Here is a 22,922-nt window from a genome sequence, read left to right as displayed (position 1 = left end):
GCCCTTCGAATTTTGTGAAACAAACGATTGGCAATAAACAATACATCATGTCTTCCAAAGCTGCACGGATAGGAGAAGAGTAGGTTTTCCTAACAAAACAAAGTAGCAATACTGACAATAATTGTAGAGTATGGAAGTGAGTACAGTTGAGCTTTTCGCAGCCCTCAGTCTGACCCGAACCTAGGAGTCGAGTAGACAAAGTCAACGCTGAGCTCGTTACCCTCACATACGGGACCATCGTCGCGCAACTATGCAAAGACTACGAGAGTGACTACGTGGAGGTCAATAAGCAGCTCGACAAGATGGGTTACAATATCGGGCTGCGATTGATCGAGGACTATCTCGCGAAGTCGAATACCATGAGGCGGTGCTCGAATTTCAAGGAAACGGCGGAGATGATTTCAAAGGTACTTCCTAGGTCAGATTTTATCCTGAGGGAGCTGAGCTGATAGACTGGACCAGGTTGGATTCAAGATTTTCCTGAACATTACACCAACGGTCACGAACTGGACGAGCGACAACAAACAGTTCTCTCTCTTATTCGAGGAGAACCCCCTAGCAGACTTCGTGGAATTACCAGATGACGGACGGGCTCAAGGCGAGTTGTGGTATTGCAATATCTTCTGCGGGATATTGAGGGGAGCGCTGGAGATGGTGCAGATGCAGGTCGAAGCGCACTTCATCAGTGACGTGTTGAGGGGCAACGATTCGACGGAGATGAGGATATCGTTGATACGATACATTGACGACGAGATGCCTGTGGATGATGAATAGGGAGGGGGTGTGCATATGGGACGGAGTCAGGCGTTTAGGGGATTCGGGGGCATACTGGCGCTTTGGAGGCCGAAATCAAGAAGGCTTTGCTTTGCGGTGGGTTATTTGTTGCGTCCAATGTGTTACCAGTGAGAGAAACATATTCCATCTTTATTTCCTCTTCTCAAGCGCATCAAAGCAAGTGTCCTTTGGCTAATACGCAATGACAAGGCTCACGGAGACAGTATTCGGCTGGAGCTGGATCAAATGCCCACACAAACCCACGGAAGTTAGGGAATTTCTGGCAGATTTTGTTCAACTTTCGCTCTGAGAGATGGAGAACTAAGAGAATAGACACACTCCGCCGCCCGGCATAGCGCATGACAACAAAGTCAATGCCATCAGTCCATTACTCGAGTGAGTATGCTGTCAAAGCAGCCTCCGAGACACTCGAAAGACTTGCCACATCATTTTATCGAGTAGTGCCCGAGTTGCAAGTGCCCGATTACTTCGTCCGAACGGTGTGTTTTCGCAGATCGTTGACGGGAGCATAACGTGTTTCTTGAAATCTGCAACTCCTGAAGTCCTTTGGTTGTCTAGCTTCTCTTAACATGCTAAAGTTGAGGCTACGCCTCGTGATCTGGAATGGAATCCCTCATATCCCGGTCCGTCAATTCGAAGGCGCAGAGAAGTGGTGCTCGTGGTAGTGCAAGCCCGGTGCGCTCATCAGGCAAGATCCGCGCCTAAGCAAGCCATGCCATCATCAGCCGAGGGTGATTCGAAGCGGCAAGCTCAGATGCTTTTTTCATGAACGATCTTTCCTCTTCTTTGCTATTTTCTTTTCCTACTATTTAATGCTTCTAGAATGTAATAATTTCAATACTCTGTTCTTGTATGGTCTTCATCTATCGTTGGTGTACTCTGATCTTCTTTACTTCAATTGATCGCCACAGGCAGTCGAATCATAGGCAATATGTCTGCCAATACTAATTGCAATTCCTCGGGAACAATAACCCTCCCCAACTTAGAGAAAGCCGCCTCGGCTCCCCAAAACGGCGTTGCCGGACCGCAGATCAGGAACCAGAATCCCGAAGGTGTTCGACAGAGGCAGCGAAGGGCTTCACCTCTACGAGACAACGGCAGCCTTGGCATATCGAGAAGAAATCACAACTATAATGCTCCAATTGGGGGATACGAAAGCTCCCGTGACTCGGAAGGTGATAGGACCACATATAGAAGTCAAGACCCGCACTATCGCAGGAGGGTGGTCAGGCAAAAGTTGCACGAGAAGCATAAATCAGACATCGTGCCGATCAAAGTGACTAGTAAATGGGCCAAATGGATGCAGAGTGATTCCAAGAACCGTAGGTCTCTTTGTCTCCCACCAGCTGTACCAGCTGCTAACAAAAACACCCCCAGACACCGTAGCGTTCATGGGCGAGTTCGTCGGGACGTTCATGTTCCTGTTCTTTGCATTCGCTGGTACACAAGTCGCCAATATCGGAGCTGGAGATTCTTCCAATCAAAGTACCACCGGTTCCGCAACTGGTTTCAACCCCGCTACTCTGTTATACATTGCTCTCAGTTTTGGCTTCAGTCTTATGGTCAATGCATGGATCTTCTTCCGTATCAGTGGCGGTCTTTTCAACCCTGCAGTAAGCGTCCAGTTCCCTTCCTTCATACCGACTTTCGAACTCTAACATCGTCCCTCTTCTCAAGGTCACTCTTGCCCTCGCCCTCCTCGAAGCCCTCTCCCCCCTCCGCGCAATCCTCCTCTTCATAGCGCAACTAACAGGTGCCACTTTATCCGCCTACAGTACGTCGTTAGTTGAGGAGCCCAATCTTTCCTATTCCACAATGTCTTGCGCTGCTCCTGGAACTTTCTCAATCGGAAAATTACTCACTATCCGATAACGCATAGTTGTCTCCGTCCTCTTCCCCACAGTCTTCAACGTCCGCACCACCCTCGCAGTAGGGACGTCCGTAGCTCAAGGCATCTTCATCGAAGCCCTCTGCACCGCCGAGCTTGTCTTCACCATTGTCATGTTGGCCGGCGAAAAGCACCGCGCGACACATGTAGCTCCCGTCGGCATTGGCCTCGCCTTGTTCATCTCCGAACTAGTAGCTGTGTACTACACCGGCGGCTCTCTGAACCCTGCCAGGAGCTTCGCCCCATGTGCTGTTACGCACGACTTTGATGCCGAGCACTGGATCTACTGGGTCGGCCCGCTCATCGGCACACTCCTCGCCGTTGGCTTCTACAAGCTCAACAAGATACTCGAGTACGAGATGGTAAATCCCGGTCAGGACGGAGACGCCGGGAACGATCCGACGCAGAACCCCGATCACGAGATTGCGCAGGCGGTCGAGGAACGCGCTCTCGCGGTTGAAGAGATCGCGGCTATTGAGCAACAGGGGGGCTTTGACACCATCAGCACGGACGGCAGCGTGGCGGCCGAGATGAGGGAGGCGGACGCGGTGGCTGATCTGGATCCGCATCTAGGTGCCGAAACGGCAAAGTTGAGCTCGGGCCTTAAAGATGATATAGAAGCTCAGTGGCTAAGCAGCTCCCGCACGCAGCACGTGGCGAGGTGACGAGGGAATGGAAACGATTGCTTACGCTCATGGCCAACTTTAACGCGTTATGCGTCGGCCACACTCTTTTCTTGTGGCAAAGACATTTTCCCGGAGTCTTGGTTCACTTTTCATGGTTCTCTCACGAAGTCTCGTCCGTTGTATTATCTCGAGATAACAGGAACCTGTATGCTGTAAACATAAGTTGATGCTTGCGATTCGGTGGACCACAGTTTGATGATGATTTGAGTCCTTAAATCGGGGTTTGCGATTACAAATACGATTATCCAACACCACTAGTAGCTAGCTAAATGACTTGTGAGTTCTTCCTTATTAGCCACTTATTTCCTCTTGGAATAGTTGAATCTTACGAATCTAAATCGGAAAAATCCGCAATTGTAGCCTAGCTCTACCTCATTTATACAGTGTATATACTTTGTTTCGCCGGGTTATTACCTAACTTTTTTTTGATGGAACTCCGGGGTGGAGTCTGGCGTGCATTAACGGGTGATACTTCTACTTAGTGACTGACTGCGTTATAAAATATTGATCGCAAATGAAACGCGGATTAAGGTGTAATTTTTCTCTCTTGTCTGGCAATAGCAGATTATGAAAGCGGGCCGTGCGATTTCCTGGTGAGTTGTCATGGTAGAATTTACTGCTGATGGGTTACTAGACGAAAAGGAGTGCAAGCGCGCTCGCTTAATATCACCTCGTTAAAAACAAAGGGGGGGGGGTAAACAAATGAAGATAATCATACCCCTTCCCTCCTCCTATCCCTGATCGGTCGAAATACATAATTCAAAGGCAAAGTTTTGCACGAATCGAATTGGGCCTGGAGCTCCCTATTTCAATGTGTGTATATATATATCTATATATATATATTGGGGAGGGAGAGAGAGAGATCATCAGAATGTCGTTGGACCTCAGTAATCGATGATGAAAACAGACTCTGTTCTGTCGAAGTTTCAGCGGTGAGAATAGGCTCGTTTTCTTCTTCTCTTAATCTGCGTTTGATCAACATCTGAATCTCACTCCGGTAGATATCTTGTAGATATCCACAAACATCGCCCATGAAGTCATGTATAAAATAAGCGCAAGCGGCATCAAACAGACGTTAAAGTGGCGCGTGAGCCGAACGATAAAACCTGCTCATGCACTTATTATGAAAACTTAGGTCTCGCCCAAAGGCGTCTAATACAGTAGAACCATTGCTAAAAAGTAGTCAGTGCGCCGACTTTTAGCCTTTCAAGACCCTTGAACCGTACTCAGCGGTCAAGGCTCTTACGGGCATGAAATATGTCGGTAGTCTATCGGCCGGCACGCACGTAGACCGTCGCCCAATAGCCTCCGAACCCAACTAAGACAAGAAGTTCGCAGTTTTGGGATGAACAAGACGCTACAACGTAGAAAAGCGACCTTGGTCTGCGGTACTAGCAACGTCGGTATAGCATGAATAGGTATACTAAGATACCGTAATACCAGAGGTTCGTCATGATACAAGCAAGAGCCACGAGAATGGATCACATACAGAGTCACGGTACATGTCAAACAGAGCATGTCTTCTAGGGAGGGCTAGCTTTGGGGCCAGGGCCTTAAAGGCTGTACGCGTCATCTTCATAACTTACGCTCATGAAGTGACCAAAAAAGGTACGCTCATGCTTGCTTGCTTACGGTTATACTACGTATGTAGTAGCTGTATTGATCACGAGTAGCGTTTCAAAGTCAAACGTAAGACAGCTCTCAAAACGGCTCTTGAAAATCGGCCGGCTTAAGCGAAGGTTTCGTTATTGATCACTGCTTGTCTAGCGAGAGGCCAAACAAACACATCGTCTTACATGCCACTAGCTTTCTCCCTTTACCACTCAATCCGGAGCACCCCCACTCCTCTACTACAACAGCTGAGCATGGCGCCCTCCCGCTTCTCCTCCACGCTCAACGCACTCCCCCTGTGCTGCACCACCCCGTCCCTGACCAGGACCTTACAAGCACCGCACCTCCCCACCTCACAGCTGCTGTCAATCTCCAACCCCTCCTCCCTCAAGACTTGCAGCAGGGTTTTCTCACCCGGCACATCCAACACCCTGCTCTCCTGCCCACCAACCTCGACCGAAAACGGATCACCAGTATAGTCAGCTTGGAAAGCCTCGTAATGGATTTCGGCGTCCTCCGCCTCCCCCTCCCTCTCCCCCATCCCCAGCTCTCGCGCGCACCTCTGAGCATCCTCAATCATCCGCCGCGGCCCACAAACATACACCATCGAATTCCACGTCCTCGCCTTCAGAATCCCCTTGATATCCATCCTCGCCCCCTTTGATCCATCATACACCACCACGTTCCCTCCCATGCGTCCCATCTCCACCTTGAAGGGTATGTCCTCTTCGCAGCGGACGGCGTAGTGAAGGGTGTAGCTATAGTTGATCCGCCGATACATGTCGATCAGTCCCAAGAAGGCCGTGATCCCAATCCCGCCCCCGATGAAAACGTGGTTCGAGGCTCCATCAGGCCTCGGCACGCTCTTTGAAACCTTGCCAACTAGCACTTTCTCGCCTTCCTTCAGCGTCTCGTGCATGAATCTTGAGCCACCGCGACTCTGGTCGTCGAGGGCTACGCCCAACGTAAACCTACTACTCGTCCCGCTGACAACTGAATATGAGCGCAGCAGTCCATTAGGGAGTCGTAGACGCACGAAAGATCCAGGACTGATGGCACTAGCCTCTCCTTCTGGCTCTGTTCCAGACTTAGCGAACGTGAAGGATGAGATGCGGGGGGTTTCGGCTTTCTTGGACACGAGCGTGAAATGCTCGAATGTTTCTTTCGGGGCAGTTTTGGAGGCCTCGGCTGCTTTCAGTGCAGCGATCAAGCGTCGGATGGCCTTCTTGCACTCGCTGCCGAATTCTGGTATTTTCTCTAGCTATGCTTTTCATCAGCCCGTCTGTTGGGTATTCCTAGGTTAGCTGAGGAGGGTGTGACACTTGAGATCCGGATCCTCCCAAACCAAAATATCCAAAGAACTTCAACGAAATGGGGGAAGGGGGGAGTGAGCGAGGGGGAAAACGTACCTCCTCCAGCTTCTCAAGATCCCCCGTATTCCGATGCAGATACTCCTGCACCCTCTCCACCGTCCACCGCTCCCACTGCCTCTCCACCAGCCTGATGCTGTCGCCAACAGCAATCCACCCCTCCTCCAGGACCCTGTAGTACCACCCCGTGCGACTCTTCTTCCACGTCTGGCTCGCAAAGCCCTTGATCCCGAAGCGGTGGTTCAGCTTGAAGCACGGCTGCCGCGGAAGACTGACCTGCAGCAGCGCCTCCCCGACCCGGATGATGTCGCCGATACAAACGTTCCGCTCGTTCATGTGGGCGGCCACGATGTTCTCGCCAAAGCCGCCAGGGACGAACGCGTCCAGGGAGCCAGCGGTCGGGTATTCCGACCGCCAGAGAGGATAGTGGCTCGGGTAGTACTGGTGTACTGCTTTGTCAACTATTGAGATATCGCCGTCAGCTATTTGACTGGAACCGGGCTCAGAGTCTTGAAATTGAAAAGAAAATGAGTAAATGCAATTCCCTGCTCTCCCTTTCTTTTTCTCAAATGCGACCACGAGTGACCTCTCCCCCTTGCGTCAAAGCAATCAGAGAGAAGACAGAGAGAAAACACAGAGGAAAAAGAGAGAGAGAAAGAGAAAGAGAGAAGAGAGAGAGAAAAGGAAAGAAAGACAAAAAAAAAGAGGAAAGAAGAAAACCACATACCGCCCCCATGAAACGTAAGATCATGCTCATCCCCCTCCAACCCCATCTTCCCACACCACAGCCTCCCCTCCTTCTCCTCCTTGTCGATGCCCGTCTTGATAGCCAGGCCGCGCATGGCTTTCATCCGGCCAGTGCGCAGCTGCAGCACGGTGTCTGCGTGCCAGGGAGCTGCGAGATCCTGCAGCTCTGGAACTTCACAGGCGTCGCGATCCATTACTGCTGCCTGACACTCAAGTTGCAAAGTTGTGAAGACGTTTTGCTATAGGTGTGGTATGCGGTGAGTGTGAGGCTCGAATCTGTAAATAGTTGTATGGTGTATGCTGTGCGGTAAGTGTAGGTGTAAGATCGATATTAAAAGCGTCCTTCTGTTTTCTAAAGCTGGTGCGTGAATGCAAGTGTGAATGTAAATGTGAATGTAAATGTGAATGTAAATGTGAATGTAAATGTGAAAGTAAGCCACGAGAAACCAGTGTGCACACATATACACCTACCTATATACCCCTTTCATACACTACCAGCACTGCAAGTATATGAGTGAGCATAGCGCGTATGAGGCGCGCACGTGAATTTGACGTCGAGGGTTTGTATCGAAGTGAGTGGGGATGAGATGAAAAGAAAAAGAAAAAGGAAAGAAAACCCAAGAAGGTAAAAAATATGCAAGCAAATACGATGGAGGGATTACGTACGCACTTCGTAAACAAGTAAATCTTGATATCTAATCATACTATCAAGACCAACTGAATCACAACAAGCGACGTCCACAGCCAAGAATCAGAACACGCGAGCTTAGCTGAAAAAAAAAAAAAAAAAAAAAAAAGAAAAAAAGAAAAGAAAAAAAAAAGAAAAAAAAGGGGGTCTAACGAGAGTGACCGACCGGCACCAATCCTGCTTATGATGCTTATGACGAAGAAGACAAAGAAGACAACAATCCGAATGAAAATCCCCAACAAAAAATACCTTTTCCTCCCCACTAGCAATCCATCAATCAATCCCCCTCCTCCCCCTCCTCTCCAAGCAACAAACTCCAAGCACCAAACCCCCAAACCCCCCTCAAAAACGCAAACAAACAAAACAAACAAAACACAGCCCAAAACCCCCTCATCCCATGAGCACAGCCGTGTTAGGAATGAAACAAGAATTCACGAACATCGAAAAAGCTACTCACTCCCCTTTCGCACCAACAAAATAAATAAACAATAAAAAATAAAGAGAAAAAGAGGCACCAAGAGGACTAACGGGCACAGAGAGAACGGTGCTCACGAGTTACAAACACACACATACAGACACACACATCTAGCAAAAGATTCATACAAAGAGAGAGAGAGGACATATGTGTGTATATATATGTATAAATACACAGGGCAAAAAGAAAGGTGAAACTTCCGCCTTGTTTAGACATTCGTTATTAGTTCGGGCCCTAAACCGAAAACGAAAAGAAAAAAAAAACAGCCCCCCAGACGGCATAGCAACGGAAAGCGCGCACACACACACACACACACACACACACACATACACACCCAACTTGCACCTCATCTGTTGATTACAATAGAGCAAGCGAGAACCAACCAAGCGACAAATTAAAAAAAAAACCCCGAATGAACATAAATATCGTGCATCCATTGGCAAATCCAAGTCTTAGTAGTAGAAGAAACCCACATTAGCAGCAGAGTCCCCCCACCCCCTCCCTCCTTCAAAATACCTCTCTGCCTCCTCCCACCTTTCCTCCTTCTTCACCCTCTCTTGAACGATAAATACACAGCTATCCTTCATCTGCGAAGCGATCCCTCCCACCCCCTGCTCCCGCGTTCCCTTTCCATCCCCAGCGCATAAACATAAAAACATCGACAGAAGAAAGAGGCTCCATTCCCTTGAGCACACACACACACAGAGAGAGCGAGCGAGAGACCACACCAACCCCTGCCACCCCTCCCGGACTCCGATGTATCCACTACACAAACAAAGATACAGTAGGTATTGGGTACGTAGGAATGCCGTCGGCCCGCCTTGACCGTCCGAAATCCAAATTTTCAAGTCAAGAAGCAGAACAAGAAACATAAACATAATGACGAAAAGCATGCCCTCATTCCATACGTCTCCACCTATCCGCATTCGCATCTGTATATGTGAAAAAAAAATCGGAACGTAAAGGCAAGCGGTAGAAGACGGAAATTTTGTGGACGGCCAGCGAGCCGCCACTTTCTAACCATGGGGATATCCCAAAGCCCACACCTTGACACTATTTTCGCAATAACACCTCGAAAATACACAGCTGAGGTGGTATGATGATGCTCCGCTTTAACGCCGTGAGGTATGCTAGGAACAAAAAAACTCCAGGAACACTTGATGAACGCCCATTTGAGATCAGATCCCGTTACGGATCAATCTGCACCAACCTCATTGCCATCCATAGTGAATCCAGGCCCGTCGAAGTTGAAACCTTGATCTTCAGCATCTTGGTGCAGGAAGGAGTCGAAGTCGAAATCTTGAAGCACATCCATGTTGCCATTCCCAGGATGTGCAAAGTCCATGCTGCCTTGGAAGTCGAACTGTTGTGGTCAGTACGGACATCGGGGCTGTTGTCGGTGGAGAACTTACACTTGTGTCGAAGTTGAGCCCACCTTGTAGAGGATCTGGCTGTTGGACGACGTTGGCGTTCGCGGGGGGGGCGGGAGGCTGACCGTTCGTAGCAGGGGCGCCGTTCTGGCCAGTGAAGCTCTTTGGGTGAACGGGGGTAATCGGGGTGGCTGGCGTCGGCGTGGCCGCGGTATCGGCTTCGGCGGATGGTGTAGCACCAGCATTGAGGTTGGCGGTAGATCCCTTCTTTGCAGGCCGCTGCCATCAACGTCAACATTTCTACAAAAAAATCCATTAAACGCAATAGAATATACCTTTGCTTTTGTATCCTTTGCCTCTGTCTTCTTCTTCGGATTTGGCTTGTTGGCCTGAGATGGTGTAGGTGGCGCCGGGTTCTGTTGCGGGGAGGGAGGTTGGGTCCGGCCGTTCGCCGCTGTTGGCGCGGATGGTGGAGGCATGGCCCGTTGCTGTGGAGTGCCCATCTGTTGTGGAGCTCCACCTTGGGCTGGCTGGGGCATCATCTGACCGTTGGGTCCGGCTTGCCAGTTCTGAACCTGTTGATTCTGTCTAGCCATAGCTATTTGCTGTTGGGTCATTTGGTTATATCCTGGCGGGTGAGAGCTTGGGGGACGCATGCCGTTGGGCATACCTCCAACCATGCTCGGATCCATACCATTCATCTTGAAGTATTGTGGATTCATACTTGGGTCCATCTGACCACCTGGCAGGCTGAAGTTCATAGATCCACTGGGCGATCCTCGGGATTGGCCTTCAGGTAGAGGTGATGGTATACCAGCGCTATTCATGTGAGGCGTACCGCGCTTCATTTGATCACCTGGATTCGGTGAGTTGACCGAGCGCGGACCTTGGGGGGAAGCACCCTGTTGGAATGGCTGCCCATTGGGCCCAACAGCTCCCCCTGGTGCTCCTCCTTGCCCTTCAGTTCGGGGCATCATGTTGTCTTGCTCTTGGCGCGCCATCATCAGTCTCTTCTTGTTTTGTTGTTCCAGGAGCATGAGCTGCATCTGGTAATCCTGTAAAGCATGGTTACCACCGCCGCCGCCGCCGCCTCCGCCCCCGCCGCCGCCGCCGCCAGCACCAGGTTGACCGCCTGGACCACCTTGCATCCGGTTCTGATCTCCGGGGTTGTAGTAGTTTGCGATCTGTACGTTTTCTTGTCCTTGGTTCATCATGGGCGAGCCCTGGTTCTGGGGACCACCGGGATTTGGCATGGGTTTGGGTCCCGGCATCTGGCTCGCCTGCTGCTGGGCGAGGTTTGCTTGATATGCCCCAAGGCTAGCTCGGGATTGCGCATTGGGACCGCCTGGCATGTTGTTCTGGAACTGCTGACCTGTCAGATTGCTTGGTTCGATGCCATTTGTAAGCTGCATTTGAGCCGCTTGAATAGCATTGCTGGGGCTGGGTTTTCCCACCTGTTGTGGCATTCCTCCAGCTTGTCCTCTTCCGTTTGGCATTTGCTGTGGGTTAAAGGGTGTGCCATCAAGACGCGGCCTTTTCGAGGGCGACGGGGCATTTTCAGCCGATCCGGGAGACTGTGGTCGCTGTTGGTTATTTTGGTCTGAAGGATCCCGCTGCATCTGCTGCTGCTGCTTCTGTACCTGCAGCATCATCTGCTGAGGGGTCCTAGGTAATCTTAGTCTGTGCATCCTCAAGTCGCGAAGACCAACTTACGCGTTCCTGTTATTGTTCTGGATAGCCTTGTGCCTCAGTTCATTCTGCTGGTTAATGTTGAGACCGTTCGTAGCACCGCCTCTCATCATCAATTGCTGATATTGAGCTTGAGTCATGTCTCGCTGGGCCATCCCGCCATTCAGTCCACGCAACATCTGCTGCTGCTGGTCTTGTCGCATACGCGATTGTCCCTGAAGTGATGGTCAATTTGCGGTTCCACGGCGTTCCTATGGCAGTACTAACTTGGGTATGCTGGACGTATTGCATGACACTGACTCCGTCTCCCTTACCACGCTGGGCGTTGAACATATCCCAGAACAGACACCACCATTCGTACAAGAAGCAGCTTTCGGGGCATTCTTTTGGGATCGAGGGGGCTGGGAGACCATGGGATTGCTTGGAGTCGATATCATCTTTGTTATCGCCGTCACCACCCTCGTCACTCCCATCGTGGCGGCCAGGGCTAAGCTTCTCGACGTTGATCGGCTGATCACTCTTCAGCAGGGACCTCGCACAATCGTACATATCGTTCCGTAGAAAATACTCGTAGATGTATGTGTTGAGCTGCGATCGCTGGTCGGTGTTGGTTGGGGGTACTGGTCGCCGGACTCCACCTCCCGCACCGTTGTTCATCATCGGCATGCCTCCGCCGACGGGGCCACCCCCCATGGCATTCATGCCCCCCATATTGACGTTGTTCATCTCCGCAGGTGCGATTCACGGTATTCAACTTCCTTATTCCCCAATTCCTGGGATTTCGAAGACCTCCTCCGTCAGCCAGCGCACGTCTGACGCGGAGCGAAGTGGCCGGATCTTTTGCAAATCGGTGGGGATCGCGCTGGATAGAGATTCTCGAGCGTGCCCGCCACGTCGTGTGTGAGTCGCGGAGGGGGTTTGGCGCCGCGCAGATTGATTATCAAGTCGTCGGCGGACTTTCTCTTCTTTTCGAAGGGGAAGGGGTTGCGATCAGATCCCAGAATACCTTATTAGGCGCGTGAGAAGGCCAAGCGAGGTTCGGAGCTGAGGCAAAGCGACGCTGCTCGAAGTACAAGAGCGGAAAGATGAGAAGTATTTGGCGTCGCCCAAGACCATACAATACAATGCAATGCAGCGTAGTACTGGACAGGAATGGACTGGACGGGAATAGACTGGACGAAGAGAGTCAGTCGTCCTGCGATCGAGGGTTTGAGAGATGCTGTGTAGTGAGGTGATATGGTGCGCGAGATTTGGGGGGGGGGTGGGGAGAACTAGAATGCTCAGATGTACACGCATGGACAGTCCAGTCCAGTCCAGTCCAGCACGAGCTAAGCTCTTTTGGGCCGTAGCTCTCTGGCCTATATATCCGCTTCATAGGTAAAGCTGCTGCTGCAACACTCTACGAACAAACAATTCGAAGGTCTGTGGCTTTTCGGATATTTGGTGCGGGTGGTCAGAAGCGATATCTGCATACGGCAATGGGCAGGTATTTTTACGATTCTTTTCTGATTAACTGATTCACTGATTCACTGATTCCCTGATTCCCTGACGAAAATGTGAGCTGGTAAGTTAGGTAGACGCTAGTATTTCCCGCGTGGACAAAAGCGGCGTTACTTCTGTGGTGTGTGTACAGAGTATGGATACCTATACCACCTACCGGTCCTATGTCTGTGCGTGCCTTGTGGCCTGAACTGGCCCAACGCGACTGTAGACGGGTTGTTTACATCTTAGGTGCCGGTAGCTCTGCGTGTTATCGTGAATATGATGAAAAACTTGGTTCAGCGTGATACTGCTATTTGGGTTTGCAATCTATCCATCAAGACATTTGAATCCATATGTGCTTATATATCGCGTCTGATTATTCGTTGGAGGGAGGGTACCTATCTGATCCGCGACCGTGATATCGAACGCAATCCCTCCCTTTCCCTACTCTTCCTGACGAGATCTATCACATGACCGAGATGAGACGGTCACGTTGTCTTTTTGAGGCTTTGCTGTCCGTAAGAACCTTCTGTCTACTTCGAAAGGGGTTCGGATGGAGGAGTGGTATTGCATCCGAGGAAAAGGTTATCGAAGAAAAGGTTATACTGTACTGTACTGTACTGTACTGTACGGTACTGTACTGTGCTGTGCTGTGCTGTACTGTACTGTACGTTCACAGTGTGTGAGACCCAGGCAACTAACTAACTTTCTTGAGACCCGAGGTACAGGACTTTCTGTCTCAACAAAACAGAAATAGAAAGCAAAAAGCTAAAAGGAAAAAGATGCCTCCGCCACACACTCAAAGATCTCTCGACATTTCATTCTTCTCCAAGCTCGGGATGGTTCGGGATCGGGAACTCGTCTTCTACCGCGCCTTCTTCCCGGTCCCCTTTTTCTTTTGTTTTTTATTTATTCCCTGCCCTCCCGCTCTCTACGGGAGGCGGCAAGCAGAAAAAGTAAATACACATATTCTCACATCCAAATGTATGTATATTTGATACCAGTTACACACTCTTTTTGTGTTGTGTACATGTTTATATCCATAATGTATATCGGCCTGGTGAGAAGAAGCGCGCCTCGGGCGATCCCAGCCGTCATATTACAGTGTGGACTGCGCGGACATGCATGCGATGCAGGCCCGGAGATCCCTCCGTTGTGCGGCGACGGCCCGACGGTCGATCGGGGTCCTTCGACTTACGTACTTAGCGAGGGCGTTAAGGAGGGAAGGTGGTATGTACTTGTGGCCGTGCCAACTTGTAGCTTATACCAACTTCGATTAGAATTACTATTTATGAATTACAAGCGAGGTTTCGACGTTGGGCTCTCGATAACAAACGGTACGGGAGAGGCGGTCGAGGGGGAAAAGAGAGGACTTCTTCTGGTGACAGTACGGCTTTTGGCGGGGATGGGAAGGGTATCCTTGATACCGATTCATGACAACCTACCGAGACGAAAAACGGATTGATCGCTGACGTTGCCGTTGCACTCTTTCCCACTGCCGCTCAAAGTATGGTCTGAATCATATGTATGTAGGTATGTATGCATTTCACTCCCCGCCGGTATCCTCGCCATTTCCAAACCTCGCTTAGCTCGGGTTCCTTCCTCTTCACTTGCCACTACTACCTGCCCTCTGTTCAAACCAATGTTAATCACCAAGTAAACAGATCCAGTAAATCAAAAGGCTCATTCTGTTCATTTTCTCTAATGGTTGGCGCGTATGACATGCCCAAATCAAGAGCCCGGAGAGCAATACTCGCAAGTCCTGAAAGTAGCCTCCGTCACGCGACGATCCAAGGAATGTCCATGTATAGGTATATAAACGACTCGATGTATGCATACGCCAGCCTTACGACGCTCCTACGCTCCAAAAATACCCAAGGGGCATTCCCTTTTCGTGTCATTGCAAGTGGTTTTTTTCCTTTCGTACCCAGAAATCTCATGAGCAAAACGCCGCTGATTCTCATCTTTTATTCGGAAGCTATGAATGCTTCTTGATTCTCCGTAAGAAAGCCCTATAGAGCTGCTTCTCGGACGTTGCGGTTCTTCATGGTTTTGAAGTGTTGGCGTGGCTCACGAGGTCATTCTGCTGTATTCGCTTGGCTGGCTGGCTGGCTGACTGACTCACGTCTCGTATTGGATAAGGGCGGCGCCCTAACCCCAAAGCCACTGTCTCGACCAATAATTTATTATTTTAGAAGTATACCACTTATTTTCGATGTTCACAATTTAATCGATCTTACAATGTTTTGCCCCATCTGATAAGATGCTGCGATGTTGTATTGATAGCCAGTCCTATCCTTCGATATTACAAAATGGTCAGCGATGAAGACACTCGAGACCCTGAGTACAAACTAAGTCTTATTTTCTCAGCCCACTGCAGCATTCTACCATAGGCGTGAGGGAGCCCTTGTAGATGCAGCCATGTCTCGTTTGGTCAATCAGACTTGTCTCCCGCTCGCCGAGAGTGTGTGCGGTGTGGATAATCCCTTGCTCAAGACTGCTCGCCAGGTCACCCATATCATTATCACCCCGAAGCCTTTCTCTTTCCCTCGATACAAATTTTTCATTCTTCTACGTCGCACTCCGATCACTTCACGATGGTGGGCGTTTGACCCCTGCATTCCCAATATTTGGGCACTAATCGACTAACGAAGCGCCAGGAAACCCAATCCCCAGGCCCTGAAATCAACGACTTCGGGTTCACCACCGTCCACGACCCCGGATCCGCAACAACAGAGCATGAAAGGCCCCAATCAATACACATCTTCGAACCCGTCCTTGTAATCCTCAGTTGCTGATGGCCAATGCAGTATTACTTCGTCCACGGCCTGCAAGGCCACCCCCGAAAAACACGGACTTTCGAGAAGAGTCCCAAGCGAGAGCGGACTTTCAAAAGGCCAAGAGAGACGTCCAGCAGCTCGCATCTGGGCATCAGGAATTTCATCTCCCGTCGGTCTTCATCGCAGGATGGCCGTGATGCGAAACCCGCCGAGGGCTTCTGGCCACTTGATCTCCTGCCCGACGATTGTCCCAATGCCCGCATCCTTACTTGGGGATACGACTCTCGAGTCACAAACTTCTTTGGTAGCTCTGCAAACCAAAGTAACGTCTCTGCTCATGCAAGAAATCTGGTGCATGCGCTCCGGAGACCCAGGCTGGAATGTGTAGGTCATTTTGGGCCTGGCCTCTGTAACCGGGAGAGCGCTTTGCTGAGATGGTATTTAGCCTGGCCGACCTATTATATTTGTCGCTCACTCTTTAGGCGGTGGGTTAAATTCCCAGAGGCAGCTTTCGGGTTTGCTAACGGGACCAAGGCGTTGTTATGAAATGCGTACGATCTTTCTGGCTAGCGACTTCTTGCGTTCCAGCCCCCGCTGACCGATATAAAGGCCATTTGCCGAGCAGCCAACGATGATACACTTTGAGATTTCTACGCATCCACTGAAGCTGCGTTCTTGCTTGGGACCCCGCATCGTGGGAGCTCGAGAGCAGCCCTCGGAGAGATCGCTAGACGGATTGTCTCCTTGTCTGGAGTCGATTCTTCCGACCAAAACCTCCGCGCACTTCGCGTGGATAGTGCAGAGCTCGAAGTGGTGCACGAGTCCGTTGTTCGACTTTGTGACCTCAAGGATCGTCGCTTCCACAAGTGGTCACGTTTCAAGAGGCCAAGGGCTATTCGACAATTTCACTACTGGGTTTGAATGACCTGGTCAGTATATCCTCTGTTGAATAACTTTGGGGAGTTTTTAATGAAAAAATCCGTCCAGTAGATCGTCCAGCAGATCTCTTCCACATTTACAGGGACTGAGCATATCGTAACCATCAACGCGACTCACATGGATATGTGTCGATTCTCAAGCAAAATCGATGAGGGATATCAGCAAGTCGTTGGCTAACTCAAGCTCCGGGTGTGCAAGGTTCAAATCGAGCAGGAAATTTTGAGTTGACAAGTAGTTATCGATCCGAATGTACGAGCAAGAGTCAGAATACCGAGAGAGGCGACCATCTCGTCACTTACCTCATCTGCGTTTTTCGATCTGCTCACTGATGAACATAGCAGCTGAAATTTCACAGCTTTGAGTGAAACTGACCGGAAACACAGCAATCTTTACTCAGCATGCCTCGGATGCCACTGAGCAAAGGTCCTGTCTTCCAAGTCGTGTAGAAGGAACATGTCAATGGGTATTGACTAACCCCCACTAGAATTACTGGCATTCTGGAAAGAAGACTTGTCTTTTCTGGATCTGCGGCTACCCTGGTAGTGGGAAGAAGATTCTCTCTGCATACCTCCTGGAATACCTCAGCGGGGGCAAGGAATCCCCTATGCTGCGGAAGGGTAGCAACTCGCCATGCTATTTTTTCTGCGACGAATCCATAGGAACCCGCAGAGATGGAACTGCAATACTGCGAGGTCTTATCCATCAGCTTGGTGAACGGCGCCGGCAGGTTATCAAATATGTCAAGGCTGCGTACGATTTGCAAGGACCCAATTTCCAGCAGAACTTCAATGAGCTCTGGAAAATATTTGTTGCTATTGCCAGCGATACAATGGTTGGGCCGGTCAACGTCGCCGTTGATGCAATTGATGAGTGCGAGGAGGAAACCCGTGGCCGCTTGCTTCAGAGCATTCTTAAGCTGGTAGTAAATCTCAGTCAAGAGGGGACATTAGACTTCCCGTCGTCAAGTTTCTGATCACTAGCCATCCACAGCTCACTTGCTCCTACTGCGCCAACTTTTTGATGATTGATTCCTCCCAGGGAAGCTTTGAGAGCGATCTCAAGTTGGTGACTCGGGCCAGTATTGCGGGTATCGTGGTTCGAACCAATTGCACGCCTCAAGCAAGGGTCTACCTGAGAAATGCCTCTCCTCCAGAGCCGACCGGACCTTTCTCTGGGTAACTCTTGTGCTCCTCCTCCTAGAGAAGAGCTACCTGGCCTCCCAGAAAGACACTGGGCGCGTCGTGCACGAGCTACCGCTGGATCTCACAGCCACATACGAGCGATTCCTCCAAGATATCCCACTTCAAGACCGAGCACCTGCACCCAACGCCGCTGATCCCGGGGATGCCGATGGATGGACACCACTCTCGTGGGCGCTCTTTGGGCGAGCGCCGAAGACTGTATGTATATGCGCTGCTTTCGTCGGGGTTGGTTGATATAAACGAGAGGGACAGGAACGGACGGAGCCCGCTCGCTCATGCTGCTGGCTACGGCGGCTATCTGGAGGTGGTGCAACAACTGCTAGCCGTTGACGGGACTGAAGCCGGTAGCACGTCCAACACTTCGCAGACGCCTTTGTCGATCGCCCAAGCTAGTGGACACGACGATCTTGTCAAGGTGCTGTTGCAGCAGCGGAAAGGCGAGTAGAAGATGGTGATTTGCATCTCAAGTACAGAATACCCTCCCTGTGATTTGTAGACCTCTGTGTCAGGAAAACAAAGCCTCAGAAGCATCAAGTAGTGTCGTGCCCCTCCTCTTTCCGCTAGGCCAGCTTCTATACCACGAGGTCTTTGGGGTGCTTCTACGGCGTTCCCCCCTCCCAAGGCCGGGAACGGGATGATATGAATACCTGCAATAAGCCATCAGCGCGACCACTCGGTCTTTTTTCTTTCTTTCTTGAGTAGGTGAGGTGAGTTTGAAAGGTACAGGAATGTGGGGTCCGTCACGGGAGCTCTGTTTTTTTTTTGGGGGGGGGGGAAGGTTTCTTTTTTTGGTGTCGGCAAATCCCTCCATCGATAAGCGAAATACCGATCCGGTAAAATCGATGCGACCCTCCTTCCCTTTACGCTCTTTTTCAAATATACTACAGCGTACGCTAATTCGATTGTGTAGTAAAAGAGAAAAAAAGGAAAAAATAACATTTATCTTTTGAAAGTATAATATATTTTACTTGTCCATCTGGTTTTATCTCGCTACCAGGCCGTCCGTTTTTCACCGCCTTCGCTTACAAAAGCTGTTCTCGCCAAATTCTGCCACTACCTGATATCGAGGTAAACATACTTCGTAGTCACATTTCATTCATAGTACCAAACTACGACGTCTTCTCCTCAGCCGCGTGCTTCTCGTTGACGAGCACATATCTGTACTTCGCCTTCCCATCCTCCATATCCACAATCGCAGCATTCGCGTCCTTCATCGGCCGCTCCTGGATCCAAGGGCGGATGTTATGCTTGACAGCAAACTCCAACATTTCCGACATGTCCTTCGGGCTTCCAATCAAGGAGCCTCCCATCTTGACGCCCTTCCCAATCAGCGCGAAGGCCGAGAAGGGGGGAAACACGTCCTCGGGCGCGCCGACCTGGATGAACTGCCCGCTGGGGCGCAGGAGCTGGAAGAACTGCGCCAGGGGCATGTCCGGGCTCGAGATGGTCGACACGATGAGGTCGATGGAGCGCGAGTTCTTGTTGGCCCAGCCCTCGTCCTGCGTGGCGATGAACTTCGTCGCGCCCATCTTCATGGCGTCGGCCTTCTTGGAGTCGGAGCGCGAGATGGCCACGACTTCCGAGGCGCCCAGGGCCTTGGCCCACAGTATGCCAAAGTGACCGAGACCTCCGATGCCGACGATGCCGACGCGCTTGCCCTTGATGTTGCCGTTCTTGGTGAGCGGGGACCAGACGGTGACGCCGCCGCACATCATGGTTGCTGCATCGGCGTTGCTGAGCCCGTCGGGGATCTTGACTGCGAAATGGGCTGGGGCACGGCAGAAGTCGGCGTATCCTCCGTACGACTTGGAGCCGTCTGAGTACTTGCCGTTGTAGGTGCCGACCATTCCCTTCTGGCAGTACATCTCATTGCCCTCGTTACAGTCTTCGCAGTCGAGACACGAGCCGGATTGAGCGCCGATACCGACCCGGTCGCCGGCCTTGATGTGCTTTACGTTCTTGCCAACACGAACAGCGGTTCCGCAAATTTCGTGCCCGACCACACAGCCGTACAGAGTTGGCCCCCCTGTGGTACGGTTAGCTAGTGGTACTTGGTTGTGTGGTTAAAAAAAGCCCGACTTACATCCAGATCTAAGTGTGTGCAAATCGGACCCACAAATACCGCAGTGAGTGATCTTGACATCAACATCATCCTCGGTCCACGTCTTGGGTTCATACTCCTGCCACACCATATTCCCTTTGGCAGACTCCTTATCGAGACCCACCCATCCTGCGAACTTTGGTGTTTCTGTGGCCATTTCTGCGAATTGTGTGTCTCTTGCCTTCTGGATATCGTCGGCGGGGTTCAGGGAATCTCGCAAGTGGTTCGTGAGAGAGAGTATGCGTTGAGTTGCCTGTGTAGATGAGGACTTGATGGGCTTCTCCATCCTTACATACATATATATGTATGAGCTGGATTTCAGGAGGAAGAGCTACGCAATACCCCAGAGGGCAAGGCCGCTAGAGGGGTATTTTCCTGCAGCCAGGACCGCCAGTGCGCAAAACAAGTACGCCAGAACTCTATCTGAAGCCCGAGAGCTGCCGAACTCCAACTACGTTCCCCAATTATTTTGTTCAGTTGGGCGATGTGATTTGAGGGCGGAGGATGGCGCTTAGCAAGCCCCGTTCTCTTTTGAGTTTGAATCGACGGAGTATGATGCTGTTGATCCACGCCACCAAGACATCGATCGACGACATCGATGCCGCCGCCGGCCGAAGCTGCTGTTTTTCGGCGTTATTGATTGAGAGAGAGAGAGTCAGAGACATGAAATCGGGGTTAAGACAGCTGGGTTTCCAGCTCACAGCTTCGAAAAGGCGGTCATGAGTTTGCTTTGTTTAAAAAAAATCGAAGGCCATTTGCTGTGTTGACACGACCCCAGAGCCGAGGTTCGGTTGGCCACTTTGATAAAGGTGGGACGGACAAAATCCAATCTTGATCTCAAATTCAAAGAAGGAACGAAAGTGAGAATGAGAAAGTGACGATCTTATAGACCAGGGCTATCAACATGTTAACTACTATATGTGCTGCTTTATTTCTCCCCACTACGTTACGGCATACAACTCCGTATAACGTATATCGATGCCGCTGCGGTTGTAAACCTTGATTTTAGCGCCATATAGTCAGTGCCGGCATAGACAGCGAATTGTGTATACTCTGTATATACGTAGTAGGAGATGCTGCGGGGAAAATTTGCTTCCATCTCGTAATCTGTTACCAAAGCATTCCGCCATCCTACTACTTACTTCTTTTTCATGCATTTTGTTTCGCAACATACTTCTTCGGTGATACGGCACCGGAGTTAAGCAAGCGAATCTAAACGCAACAGCCGAGATCGACTTACGGAGGTACGTAGTAGAATTTCAAATGCTTCGATGCGCCGATTACCGTATCATACTACGTACATCCCGCAAAACCATGCTGCACTTGGAGGGTGGCGGATAGGCTTTCAACACTTGTTTCGACCTCGCAAGAAAAGAACATACTTTAGCAAGTCAAGTAACCCTATCTGCAACAAAGAGGGGGATGCGGAGCTCCATTTCCCAGTGCGATTCCCAGTGGCAAAATCCCACTTGTCGTATCCATGATGCGTTGGCAGAAAAGAAGAATTCGGTACTTACTGACTGTGCTTCTCTACACGGAGCGGAGTGCATGAGGAAGCAGTCTTCTGACTGTCTGATCAATCATCTATCGCCTTCACCAAACGTCCCTTTTTCTGTTTCCTTCTTTTCGCCTTACCAGCTTGTTTTCTTTCATCTTGCATATGTACTACGTACTAGTACTTCTTACCGTATGCCGCATTCCGTACAGGCGTAAGGCGTTCGGGGGCGGTCGAAAAAAGGCAAATGGAGATAGATCCTGGCTGTCGTCAAACCTACTCCGCAGAGCTCCACGACCTCTTTGTCGTGGACAGTACCCGATATCAATCTTCTCGACTCGGATACCCTATGTACATATCTCAACAACTTCTGTGGTGCCATTAATCGCCTGGGCCGCCCTTTTTCCTCACCACACCTGATCTGTCTCTCCTTTTGAAGTGTCCGTTTGTTCTTGAAGTGTACACTTGCCTTAGGCACCGCCAGGCACTTCAGCTACCGTAATAACACTGAATTTAATGCGTTTCCCAGTGGTAAAGCTAATCGTCGGCTCGCTTAGGTGGGCCTCCTTACATCCTTTCAGTCTTAGTTGGCGTAAGCGATTGCGGATTGGAAGCGAATGCGGATTTTTCTACTTAAGATGTAAAGAGGCCCACCTAAACGAGGCGACGATTATGACAATTTAATCGCGACTCCGTTAACGTATCAAATCCCTTTTTTTCCTTCTTTTTTTCCTTCTTTTTTTCCTTCTTTTTTTCTTTGAAATTCAGAAGTAACGCATTCTTCTCCCCTATCGATCCAGAGTTGCTTGCAATCGAAGCAGAAGCTGGTGGCACGCAAGCAGAGCACGGAATGGGTAGTAGAAAAGAAGGTCTTGTTATCGATGTAGAGCCTAGCTGGAGTTGAATTTGGATGCAGGTTTATGTATCGCTTTCTGATTCTAACAACTCTAGAAGTACGAGTTTTGTACGGAGGGCTCCGGTCTTCGGTGAAAAGCGGGTTTCACTTATGGTTGTTGTTATCGCTGTATTGATTTACAGTACGTAGGGTGGGTAGCCAAAACGCAATGCTTGGACCCTAGGCCCTCTCTCATGGGGTACAGCGACGTGCTAAGTAGAGGAATGATGGATAAAGTACTATATATTCGAGAGTAAAAAATACTTTGGGAAAGGCTCTCTTTTAGATAGCCCCGGGTCTCTCTGATTCCGCGGTATCGCAAACTCTTTCTAAATCCTTGGGAAGCATTTCATTATGATACGCATCGAGTTTTTTCTCGGTAGTTATAGAATACGTCTAGCCTTACGGACAGCCTCGATCCTTACAGGTACAAATATCGTTCTCGTGTGTCTCTCATATAGAAAAATACGAACAACTGACTTGTCCTCCCCCTTCTTCCTATCGTTCAATTAGCGTCACTCGTGTGTTTGCCTCTGACGTTAGTCAAAAGTGTAGAATGAAAACCTTCTATACGTACGTAGTACGTTCAATGTCACAGGCGCACAGTATTGTAAGTGGGTATATTATTTTACAGATCGAGATTCATCGATAGAGAGGTACATGCATTGACATACATAATCCGAGTCTTTCGGCTCTCGAGGTTGGTGAT

General features: G+C 50.2%; 7 protein-coding genes across 8 annotated transcripts; 4 read left to right on the top strand and 3 right to left on the bottom strand.

Annotated features, from left to right (window-relative positions):
- Positions 1 to 47: 47 nt before the first annotated feature.
- Positions 48 to 774, top strand: L3040_000383 (uncharacterized protein; the record flags this gene model as incomplete). The annotated part of the gene is made up of 4 exons (XM_007292497.1): positions 48 to 79; positions 128 to 136; positions 185 to 407; positions 463 to 774. 4 exons carry the CDS (start codon positions 48 to 50, stop codon positions 772 to 774), a joined length of 576 nt encoding a protein of 191 aa, XP_007292559.1.
- Positions 775 to 1,726: 952 nt separating this feature from the next.
- On the top strand, positions 1,727 to 3,348 carry L3040_000382 (uncharacterized protein; the record flags this gene model as incomplete). Its single annotated transcript, XM_007292498.1, has 4 exons — positions 1,727 to 2,117; positions 2,173 to 2,408; positions 2,473 to 2,569; positions 2,675 to 3,348. 4 exons carry the CDS (start codon positions 1,727 to 1,729, stop codon positions 3,346 to 3,348), a joined length of 1,398 nt encoding a protein of 465 aa, XP_007292560.1.
- A 1,837-nt stretch (positions 3,349 to 5,185) lies between these two features.
- L3040_000381 (uncharacterized protein) lies at positions 5,186 to 7,291 on the bottom strand (the record flags this gene model as incomplete). The annotated part of the gene is made up of 3 exons (XM_066155132.1): positions 5,186 to 6,241; positions 6,390 to 6,811; positions 7,078 to 7,291. The coding sequence occupies 3 exons, from the start codon at positions 7,289 to 7,291 to the stop codon at positions 5,186 to 5,188; spliced, it is 1,692 nt and encodes a 563-aa protein (XP_066013185.1).
- A 2,164-nt stretch (positions 7,292 to 9,455) lies between these two features.
- On the bottom strand, positions 9,456 to 12,045 carry L3040_000380 (uncharacterized protein; the record flags this gene model as incomplete). Of its 2 annotated transcripts, none has more annotated exons than XM_066155130.1 (6): positions 9,456 to 9,623; positions 9,673 to 9,909; positions 9,966 to 10,994; positions 11,085 to 11,295; positions 11,344 to 11,534; positions 11,587 to 12,045. In XM_066155130.1, the coding sequence occupies 6 exons, from the start codon at positions 12,043 to 12,045 to the stop codon at positions 9,456 to 9,458; spliced, it is 2,295 nt and encodes a 764-aa protein (XP_066013183.1). The 2 variants fall into 2 exon arrangements, with proteins under 2 accessions (XP_066013183.1, XP_066013184.1); XM_066155131.1 differs by having other exon boundaries at positions 9,673 to 9,897.
- Positions 12,046 to 15,398: 3,353 nt separating this feature from the next.
- L3040_000379 (uncharacterized protein) lies at positions 15,399 to 16,226 on the top strand (the record flags this gene model as incomplete). Its single annotated transcript, XM_066155129.1, has 6 exons — positions 15,399 to 15,401; positions 15,462 to 15,509; positions 15,612 to 15,965; positions 16,027 to 16,066; positions 16,116 to 16,132; positions 16,191 to 16,226. 6 exons carry the CDS (start codon positions 15,399 to 15,401, stop codon positions 16,224 to 16,226), a joined length of 498 nt encoding a protein of 165 aa, XP_066013182.1.
- A 692-nt stretch (positions 16,227 to 16,918) lies between these two features.
- L3040_000378 (uncharacterized protein) lies at positions 16,919 to 18,167 on the top strand (the record flags this gene model as incomplete). The annotated part of the gene is made up of 4 exons (XM_066155128.1): positions 16,919 to 16,957; positions 17,005 to 17,442; positions 17,600 to 17,920; positions 17,967 to 18,167. 4 exons carry the CDS (start codon positions 16,919 to 16,921, stop codon positions 18,165 to 18,167), a joined length of 999 nt encoding a protein of 332 aa, XP_066013181.1.
- Positions 18,168 to 18,831: 664 nt separating this feature from the next.
- Positions 18,832 to 19,980, bottom strand: L3040_000377 (uncharacterized protein; the record flags this gene model as incomplete). Its single annotated transcript, XM_007292502.2, has 2 exons — positions 18,832 to 19,748; positions 19,806 to 19,980. 2 exons carry the CDS (start codon positions 19,978 to 19,980, stop codon positions 18,832 to 18,834), a joined length of 1,092 nt encoding a protein of 363 aa, XP_007292564.2.
- Positions 19,981 to 22,922: the final 2,942 nt, after the last annotated feature.

This window comes from Drepanopeziza brunnea, assembly GCF_022702325.1.
Source record: "Drepanopeziza brunnea f. sp. 'multigermtubi' strain 214-2 chromosome Unknown ctg1, whole genome shotgun sequence".
NCBI classification, from domain to species: domain Eukaryota; kingdom Fungi; phylum Ascomycota; class Leotiomycetes; order Helotiales; family Drepanopezizaceae; genus Drepanopeziza; species Drepanopeziza brunnea.
This window is presented reverse-complemented; position numbering and strand designations above follow the sequence as displayed.